The sequence below is a fragment of the Triticum dicoccoides genome, chromosome 5A, assembly GCF_002162155.2.
Source record: "Triticum dicoccoides isolate Atlit2015 ecotype Zavitan chromosome 5A, WEW_v2.0, whole genome shotgun sequence".
In the NCBI taxonomy this organism is placed as follows: Eukaryota; Viridiplantae; Streptophyta; class Magnoliopsida; order Poales; family Poaceae; genus Triticum; species Triticum dicoccoides.
Window position 1 is genome coordinate 658,472,309 of NC_041388.1, and position 9,787 is coordinate 658,482,095.

General features: G+C 47.2%; 2 protein-coding genes and 1 pseudogene across 2 annotated transcripts in view; all 3 read right to left on the reverse strand.

The window, feature by feature from the left end:
• Positions 1 to 3,069, reverse strand: part of LOC119298328 — a 12,750-nt gene extending 9,681 nt beyond the window's left edge. The window contains exons 1-2 of the mRNA XM_037575773.1: positions 2,960 to 3,069; positions 1,865 to 2,831 (exon numbers count right to left, since the gene is read on the reverse strand). Coding sequence (XP_037431670.1) covers positions 1,865 to 2,438 — 574 coding nt within the window. The 5' untranslated portion in view covers positions 2,439 to 2,831; positions 2,960 to 3,069. The remainder of the gene's footprint in view (positions 1 to 1,864; positions 2,832 to 2,959) is intronic.
• Positions 3,070 to 4,343: 1,274 nt separating this feature from the next.
• LOC119303821 lies at positions 4,344 to 6,593 on the reverse strand (annotated as a pseudogene).
• Positions 6,594 to 6,851: 258 nt separating this feature from the next.
• The window catches only part of LOC119303822 (dolichyl-phosphate beta-glucosyltransferase-like), a 3,350-nt gene continuing 414 nt past the window's right edge, over positions 6,852 to 9,787 (reverse strand). The window contains exons 2-11 of the mRNA XM_037580971.1: positions 9,691 to 9,771; positions 9,545 to 9,602; positions 9,352 to 9,458; positions 9,137 to 9,182; positions 8,148 to 8,282; positions 7,970 to 8,059; positions 7,761 to 7,874; positions 7,584 to 7,667; positions 7,408 to 7,472; positions 6,852 to 7,295 (exon numbers count right to left, since the gene is read on the reverse strand). Coding sequence (XP_037436868.1) covers positions 7,109 to 7,295; positions 7,408 to 7,472; positions 7,584 to 7,667; positions 7,761 to 7,874; positions 7,970 to 8,059; positions 8,148 to 8,282; positions 9,137 to 9,182; positions 9,352 to 9,458; positions 9,545 to 9,602; positions 9,691 to 9,771 — 967 coding nt within the window. The 3' untranslated portion in view covers positions 6,852 to 7,108. The remainder of the gene's footprint in view (positions 7,296 to 7,407; positions 7,473 to 7,583; positions 7,668 to 7,760; positions 7,875 to 7,969; positions 8,060 to 8,147; positions 8,283 to 9,136; positions 9,183 to 9,351; positions 9,459 to 9,544; positions 9,603 to 9,690; positions 9,772 to 9,787) is intronic.

The following is a 9,787-nucleotide window of genomic DNA, read 5'->3' on the forward strand; positions in this document are numbered from 1 at the left end:
GTAGCTCCCGCTTGCGCAGGGTCTGGGGAAGGGTCCGACCACTTTGGGTCTAACCAGACAAACTATCCACAGCCAAAAATTCTGTTACTTTTTTTTTGGTTTCTTGTACAGTACAGGTCCTTATAAAGGTGATACAACCTATGAGCACAAGTTAGCATTCTTGTTGCTAACACTTTCTCTCCTTTCCTCCATTTCCATGGCCATGGCAGAACAGACAGTTTACCCTATGGCCTCTGCTGTAACCGGGGAGCTCACCAGCAGAGTGTTGTCGGGGCTGATACAGATGTTTGGTAAGCAGGCAGCTGCCGGAGAGAAGCTGCAGCGGCTGGAGATGCTGCTAATCAAGATCCACAGCGCGGTTGAGGCGTCAGAGAAGCGCACCATCAAGAATTTGTGGCTCCTTCGATGGCGCGAAAAGCTAAAGGAAGCAGCCTCACAAGGCGACGAAGTGCTTGCCAGCTTCATACGCAAGGCGGAAGACGCTGAAGCCACAAGGGGCGTTGACACCAACCAGCAGCAAGGCTCATCCTCTTCTTCTAGTGCTGCTTCTGCTAGAGCTACAGGTGCTCTGTCTTTCACAAGTAAATCTATGTTGGGCATGGTGCAGGGCATCCGCGACGCAACCCAGGTGCTGTTTTCGAGTGACAAAGACATGGAAAAGCTGAACAGTACACTGGACATGTTAGAGCAGCTCTCCATAGAAATCAGAGAGTTCATAAGATTGTTTCAGCTTGAGGACTGGGCAAAGGTAGATCTAACATCTACCGAGAGTATGGAGGCTCCAACAACAGAGCATAGACCAAGAAAAAAGATGAGGATCACAAGAAATTCAGGGTGCAGATTATTTGGCCTCAAATTAGATGAGGAAGACACAAAAATTTCAGCTCCGTGCGTGGAGGATGCGGTAGTGAACAAATTGATCAATCTTTCGATCAATGAAACGGCAGCTATCCAGAAGGAACAGTGTGAAATGCTCCTTGACAAGCTTGAGGAAGGGTTTGCCAATATCTGCAAGACCGTCGAGCTGGCAGATAGCCACGACCTTGGGGACATGAAGTGGCTCGCATACTGGGCTGACATCCTAAGGGAGGCCAAGATAAAAGGCTGTGTCGTTCTTGGCACCATCAGCGCTCGCAAAACACTGAGAGCCAAAGATAACGAGCCAATGGTGAAATGTGATCAAGATCAAGAGAGAGATCAATTCAGCAGTTTCGTGCATAGTATGGAGGGCTTAGCCAGGGACGTGGAATGCTTCGGCAAATTGGTATACATGTGTTCAAGATGCTAACTTGTTGTTATCATGTCAAGGCGGCTCACCTCAATAATAAGACAGGAAGTCTAGATCCATTGTAAAAAGTATTTTCTCTTTAAATTAGAAGACATGCTAATAATGGAACAAAGGAAGCTTGTGGGAATGCTCAGAGAGGTGCTACTTGGAAGGCTTCGTATGGCCGTCACAGTGGGTGACCATCCAGTGGGAGGCTGTAGATAGTGGCAACAACAACGTTGTCTACACCTATCACTGGCACACGTCGAAGGTAAAGGTGGAAACGAGACAGCGGCTTGCTCTGATAATGAAGCAGATGATCTCTGCAGTTTCGTGCGTACTGGGGACAGGCTGTCTTGGGATGTGCAATACTTTGACAGCTTGGTGTTGCTGTGTCCGTCGAACAAATTCCATGTTTTTTTTCTTAGTGTCGGTCGACCTTAGGGTGGCTGACACCAACTATGTCCATAACTTGTTGTTTCCACAGTCTCATACACTCACTGACTACTTAATTTTACATTTTGCGATGGGGGACACTCAGAACAATCCTTAATTATATGTATTTATAGATTTGAGAGACTCTAGTTAGTCACATACCTTGTTTGAGAGCTAGCCATGGCACAAGTGGTTGCCACCATTGCCGCAGCAGTGGCCGCCGTGGTGACAGGACAGGGCAGTGTCCAAGTTCATGTAGAACTTCAACTGGCAGATGGCCGCTGATGAGAAGCTGCTCCTCATGAGGATTCGCAGCGCGGTCGAGGTGTGAGCGAAGCAGACCATAAAAAGTACCACGCTGGTCCAGTGGCTGGAGAAGCTCAAGGAGGCTGCCGCCCATGGTGACGAGGTGCTTCTCAGGTTCAAACATCATGCAACAGACAAAGCCACTCACTGGAACAATGATGACCAGCATGGTGCTGGTATTACCACTGTATTTCACGAGAAATGTGTGGTCCAGCATGGCATGATGCATCCGCACCGCTTCGGTGGCGCTCTTCTCTAGCGCTGAGGACAAGCTGGAGAGCACAGTGAAAGCACTTGAAAAGACGTCGAAGAACATCAGGGAGTTCATAGGATTGCTCAGACTAGAAGCCTCATTGATCCTCAATGGAGGCGACGTGTGGTTACCACCAATCGTCAGGTCAGTTTGGGGATTCACCGCATGTGTTGACATCACCAGAGGAGCTTCTTGTCAAAGTGGATGTTTTCTTGGCTGAAACGGCAGCTGATCAAGAGCTCCAGGAACTGATTAAGCTTGTGCAAAGGCTAAGCCTTGGCTAAGATTAGCATAGCCATTGACATCACAAAACTGCGAGACATCAAATCCTATCATGCTAGCGCACTTTGCTGACACCATCCAGAAAGTTAGGAACAAGGCTGCGTCACCCTCACCGCCATCAGAACCGGCAAATAGACTGCGCAATATGACTTTGAAGTTGACAAGGTCCTCTGCTTCTTGTGCATATTGTGGAGAGCCTAGCTGGAGACATGGATGCTTCGGCCCGTCAGCTGGTTGTAATTTCCTTCCCATGTTTAAGCCAAACATGAGTGGTCCATGCTAGCATGTCTGAAAAAAAGAAAGAAAGCAATGAGACTCCATAGGTTTTCTAAATAGAAAGAAAATGGAATAGAATTCTCTAAATAATTCTCAAATAAATCTGATAAATGAGACAAAGTCTTTCTTCCAGTTTTTACCAACATAGCATTTTGTGCATTGAAGCATGGCAGCACCCTTCTTGATTGGCAGCAACTCTGTGAATCGTAAATTTCCATGACCAGAAAGGCAGAAACCATTCTTAAAAAAAAACGAGCCACACCGCCCAAGCGCCATGCTCAAGATACTTTCCGCTTCATACTGCATGGGCATGGAAAGTGAAAACGTGCAGTTGAATTCCGGCACTTGCCAATTGCCATCGTGCCAAATGTAAGCTGGACTTGTAATACTGCTTCAGGTATATTTAAGCCAACTCTATGGAAGGGAAAAAAGAGAAGACCTTGATTGGATTTTTTTTATATTTCATGCAGAATCATTAAGTGCCAATATGTATAAGATTCTGTAATCCCATGAATATCAGAGTTAAAAAAATTTATAGAGAAACTCAAGTGTCAACATAAAAACAGAGTAACTACTGACCACGGGTCCACAGTACACTAGACCTGTAGATTAACATATGTTTACTTCTGACTCCACCCATGCAGGCAAATAAGATACACATCATGCTATATCGAAAAGGTTTGATCTAACAGCAGATACAGGGAGGTTCATAAGATTGGCTGTGTGGGAGGTTCTGGCAGAGCTAGACACAGAAGAGGCGAACAAGAAAATACAGGCTTAAATGTGTTTGATCCATGCAGTGGAAACAAATTTCTTGGCTATTGAAAGCAGAATCCTATAAAATGAGAGACTCTACAAAGGGAAGTACAGAGAAATATTACCCATGTAGTCCCTGTAGTGAATGATGATGCGATCACTTGCGCAAGGAGGCTGAGATTGACTTAACAGCTCCCTGCAATAATGAGAAGGCAAGGGCGTACAAGAACAGGGAAAGCTTCAAAGCATTGGTGGCAGACAGTTCATAGATGCATAGTAAGTTACAAACTCACTGCATGAATGAAGAAGCAATGGGGAATGAGATAGTTGAGGAAAGGCTTAGAATAGTGCCAAAGAAACTCAGGGAGGCCACTGAGAGAGCAGAAGACATGCATTTATCTGCCCCTGCATGAACAAAAGGCATCATACTATTATCATATATACATGTCATGAAGTTTGTCTATGCATAGAACGGTATCTTCAAAAGTTTGGATTAATTAGATGATTCGTACATGATGCAAGCTGGGGTACACATTAGAAATGTTCTCACGATGGTCTAGGTTTTTGTAGGAAATCTTAGTCCTTGAATGTGTGCTGATGAGACATTCAGTACAAGGCTTAGAACAGTGCCAAAGAAACTCAGAGAGGCCACTGAGAGAGCACAAGATTTGGAGACACATTTATCTGCCCCTGCATGAACAAAAGGCATCATACTGTTATCATATATACATGTCATGAAGTTTGTCTATGCATAGAGAATGGTATCTTCAAAAGTTTAGATTGGTTACATGATTCGAACAAGATGCAAACTCAGGACGCATTAGATATGTTTGCAAAATGGTCTAGGTTCTTGTAAGAAATCTTAGCCCTTAAATGTGTACTGGTGAGACATTCAGTACACAAGATAAAGTGTCTGAATGTTTATATGTTTCAGTGCTACTTCCAGTAATCTTCAGTAAACATCAGTTTTTGGCCACTGAAAGCTTTGTATTACATATAAATTGGCAAACATCGAGGACTTGCAGAAGTTCCTCGAAAATACATCATGAGTTCACGATCGCCTGCACGTGCCGTTGAAGTTCAATCCACCCTTCACTGCACCATCAGAAACAGGATAACCTGGTGAAACACAATTGCAATCACCAGAAATCCTTGCACGAGCAGGAACCATCCTTGAAGCGATGGAAACGGCTCCTATCACGCACTATGATCTCCCGGTTATAAACCTGCGATATGCACTTAATCGCCGCATGACAATTGGAGCATACACGTAGGTTTTTTACCACCCGGACCTGTGTTCCAGGAGGAGTCCTCAGGAGCACAAATGCAATCGCCAGCTTCTCGCTGTGCCACTGAAGCGCACCCTCCTTGTCCTCCTCATCGAGGTCAAGGAGGACCTCTGATGTAGCTGCAATATGCCCAATGCGCCTTAGCTCTCTTGACATCTCCTCAACCATCCTGTATATCTCCTTGTACTGCGGATGCGACTCATCTCCTGCTATGAACTCATGGACCTCACCATCAAGCTCAACAATGCTGCAGCCTGGCACCTTCGTAATTCCTCTCTTACTCATCTCTCTCCTAATCTCTGACTTCTCCTTCCATCTCTGCGTCAACGCGAACACGTTGGAGAGCATGACGTAGTTGGCCTCATCAGCTGGGTACTCGTTGAGAAGGTCCCTGCTGATACTTTCGCCAAGCTCGAGCCGACCATGAGCACGACAAGCAGCAACCAGAGTCCGCCAAATTATTAGGTTTGGTTTCATGGGCATCGCACGGACAAACTCCAACCCCTTCTCGACCATGCCAGCACGACCAAACATGTCAACCATACAACCATAATGCTCAATCTTAGGCTCAATACCATGCTCTGTCTTCATTGAGTGAAAGTAGCCACGGCCTTCATCAACCATTCCAGCATGGCTACATGCAGTGAGCACCCCAATGAATGCGACATCATCAGGTGGCACTCCAACAGCCTTCATTTCTTCGAACACCGCCACAGCCTCTTTCCCACGACCCTCCATCGCAAGCGCATCAATCACCGACGTCCATGACACAACAGTCCGCTCCTCCATCCCCTCGAACACAGCCACTGCCCCATCGACATCCCCGCACTTGGCGAGCGTGTCGATCAGCGCATTGCAAAGCGTCACAGACCTCCCAATTCCCTCTATCTCCACAAACCGCTCAACCCAGCGCGTGAGCTCGAGCGCGCCCAAATCAGCGGCGGCCGAAAGGACCCCAATCACCGTCACCTCATTGGGTCGCACACCACTGGCCTGCATCTCCCGGAACAGCACGACGGCATCACTCGACAGCCCGCCACGCACGTACCCCCCCCCATCATGGCGCTCCAGGTGACGGCGCTGTCCTTGGGCGTTCTGTCGAACACGTTCCGAGCGTCCCCGAGGAACCCGGCCCCGAAGCAGGAGTACATGTGTATGAGCGTGTTGGAGACGTAGTGGTCGGCGGCGAACCCGAACTTGAGGGCGGCGGCGTGGGCCTGGAGGCCGGCGTCCGGGGACCCCGGCGTCGCGGCGCAGGACTTGAGGAGGAACGGGAAGGTGAACTTGTTGGGGGCGACGCCGCGGCAGAGCATGAGCGGAAAGAAGGCCGCGGCGCTGCGGCGCGCGGAGGGGAGCAGGGACGCGACGTGGGCGCGGATGAGGGTGTTGAGGAGGAAGGCGTCGAGCGGGAGGCCCGGGCGGAGGAGCGCCGCGACGAGGGGCTCGAGGAGCGCGGGCGCGGCGGAGGCCGCGGCCGCGAAGAGCCTGGTGAGGACGAGCGGGTTGGAGTGGAGGCCGCACTTGAGGAGGAATGCCAGGGGCTGGAGGAGCGACGCCGGCGTCGTGGCGCGCTTCAGGAGGCGGAGGCAGTGCTGCTCGGCCGCGCGCGGCGGCGACGGCGGCGCGGTGGTGTAAGGGCCGCGGCTCGGAGGCGAGCGGAGCGGGGGCCGGGGCGGCATTTGCTCGAACGCATTGCAGGCGAGCCGTGGGTCCTGCGGGTTTTGACCTTCGCTGCTTGCGCTCGAGCTCAAACTGGTTCCTCTACGGCGCAAACATGTGCGTTCTGAAGCGAAGCCGTGCACAATGCAAGCAGAACTGGCAACTTTCGAAATTTAGCCAGGCGAATTGCGATATTTTGCACAGAAACCACCATAATCTTCTCTGGTCGTTTTGATTAATAAGTTAACAATTTTGTCAGACTGTCTGAAGAGACAAGCTGCTTTTCTTCAGTTAAGAGAAACATGTGCCATTTGTGATAAAAACAAAAGACAGCAAAAATATCAGAGAATTTATCAGAAGGAGCAAAAATACATGTGAGCTGTGAGCATATGTCAAGATCTTGCTATGATCAAACACCAACATACACTTCGAACTGGATTCTTCTCTCCAGTCAAAAATCTCAAAAAGTTTTACAATGCTCCTTGGAACTAATTTGGTAGCTGTGTTTCAAAGTGACGAACTAAGTTTGGTGTATACGCTGAAGCGATCGAGACCTAAGCTCTAATGAGTTACCCAGGACAGGGTCTATGAGTAAATTTTCCATATGCCCAGCCCATAGCCTACTCTGATCAGCAGGAGCTCAAACACCATGTGCAGGATGCTTGTCATGCGCACTTTGGACCCAGGTATCTCCGTCCAGCTGACAGATACTTCTGCCATCGGGATCCTCAGGTGCTTGCATAGGTACACAATCTCAACATCAAAACACCACCTGGCCATGCAGTAAGTAGGGCAGAATGAACATCCAGATTTATTCCTTGCAAGATTATTGTATTATATACTAGATAGTATCGTGGGATTTTCCCTTTCAGAAAAAAAAATACCTCTTAAGTCTGATGTTTGTAAAGAGTTTCCTTGCAGCAGATCGAGTGAACATCTTGAAGCCACACTGGGATTTGTAATAATCAAGCAAATGAAGCGAATAAATAGCATGCCTCCCGAGAAGAAGAAAAAACGCAAATAGGAATCATCAGCGCATCTTATGTTGGCCAAAGCATACCTGTGTATCTCTGATTCCAGGACCAGCGGTCAACAGTACTACCAAGTGGAAACCTTTCATAAGGAAGTTCCGGTACCATTTCCTCTGCAGTAAGCCAGGAAAAGCATATACAGCATAAGGGAGGAACCTAAGAGACTAGGAAACAGAATAAAAAATGATGGATTTCAGGAGATGTACCGTGGCAAGAGCCTGCTTCTCCAGATGAGCACGGGAACCAAAAACAGCAATTTCAACATCAGATAGCCTCTGGGATGAACTAGCAGAGAGTGCTTTCCCCGCCAATGCAAGAACCTAACAGCAAAAAAAAAATCAAAAATCAAGATATTATGCTCATCACAATCAAAACAAGCCCAACAACATGGTATTGGATTGAGCGTCTGACGGACCTCAGCTTCAAGCTTTGCCAAATCAGTGACCTTAGTTGCACCATCAGCATCAAGCATGAGTAGGAGTTGACCCCTGGAATGGAGCATCCCCTAGACAATGCTTCCACAAATAATTGGAAAGCATCAATTAGAGTTGATTTGTTGAAACTAGTGTGTGGGTGGGTAGTTCAACACTCACTTTTCTGACGGCTTCACCTTTCCCATGGTTCCTTCCAAGTAGAAGAACTCGAACATTGTCAATGTTGTGCTTCTTTACATACTCAAAGGCAACTTTTGAGGTACGGTCAGTACTTCCATCATCGACAATCAATACCTGAATAAGACCAAGAAAATAACATATATTAAACCTTCAAATTGTGCTAAACAGATACAGGATTATATAAGACGTGCCACAAAATGCTAAATATCAGCCTCGGTCAATACAAAACGATGCAAATGACAATGATAACAAGATTTCGAATAGCACGTGTAGTAGATAGGTATGCTTGACTGAATTCTGCACCATTGCAAAGGCAGCTCAGATTCTATTTAGGTCTCATCAACCCATCTACTGGATTCAGTGAGGCGTTATTCATAACTTACATTTTTAATGTGAATTAGTTGTGGATCTCACAACGGCATAGCTACCAAGATCAGAGGTGCATAGAGCATAATTATGAATATCACATGGGACAATACATAAAGGACAAGTGATGAATATTCAGAAGCTAATACGATGTAGCTCTGGGAATATTTATGCAGCTTTGTCAGGGCCTTTCTAAACACTAACAGCGGATGTAAATCTAACTCTGTAATCCTAGATCCAGGTCTTTAGTTTGGTTTTACAACCAAATGAATAGTTCATCAGAAAAAAACTATAGCAATTCAAGTTCTGCAATACAGTCATATTCTACTCACTATACTAAAGATCGGGTCAAACTCCATTGCAGGCAATTTTCATATCTGGAGAGGGGAGGGGGCTATAGGTATCCAGAATTTAGGAGCGGAAATGACATTCGTGTTTAGACCAAAACAAAACAAAACAAACTAAGTACAAATGAAGAACGTGATACTAAAATGCATAATCTTCTAAATAAATCCAAGTTAGTTCCGCTTGCAGAAGTAGCTTGCACCATCCAAATTTATCATATCAAATAAAGATGATGAACATGTTCAATTCTCACATACCTCATAAGTAAATGACTTGTCGGCAGATGAGCGTTGTTTCAGGTAGCTAATGGAGAAAGAAAGAAAAGAAATACAGTGATTAACATAGCGTATCAAGCAATCGCCTATCAGATGAAGCTGCAGTTACATACAGGCAACTGGTTGTATAAACTGCACAGTACTGTTCAAAGATAAGAAACTTGACAGAGCAACGAATGCTGGTATCACGGCCTTACTTGAGCGTCTCTGTAAGAGCCTCCGGGAGCCGACACTCCTCGTTGTAAGCAGGAACGATCAACGAAATGTACTTCTCGGCAGGGTCAAAAATCGACGGGCAGGGAACCTACGACAGGCAGCACAAGCAAATGAGCAAACACCTAGCGTGCACACCGTGCCACAGCACAAACAATTCGTACGAGCAATCAGCACCTTCTTGAGCGAGCCAGGGTCCTCGAAGAAGGCGTCCGAGACGGCGGTCCTCTCAATCCTGCGGCCGAATCCGAACGGCGGACCAGTCAACGACGGAGAGGGCCAGATCCCAAGAGAGAGAAGAGGGGAGTACAGAGGAGGCTTACGAGTGCATGCATCCGATCTTGCGGATGTGCTCGAGGAATACCGCGGCGACGCCCAGCACGAGCACGACGACCTGCGCACATGAGGAGAAGAGAGGGC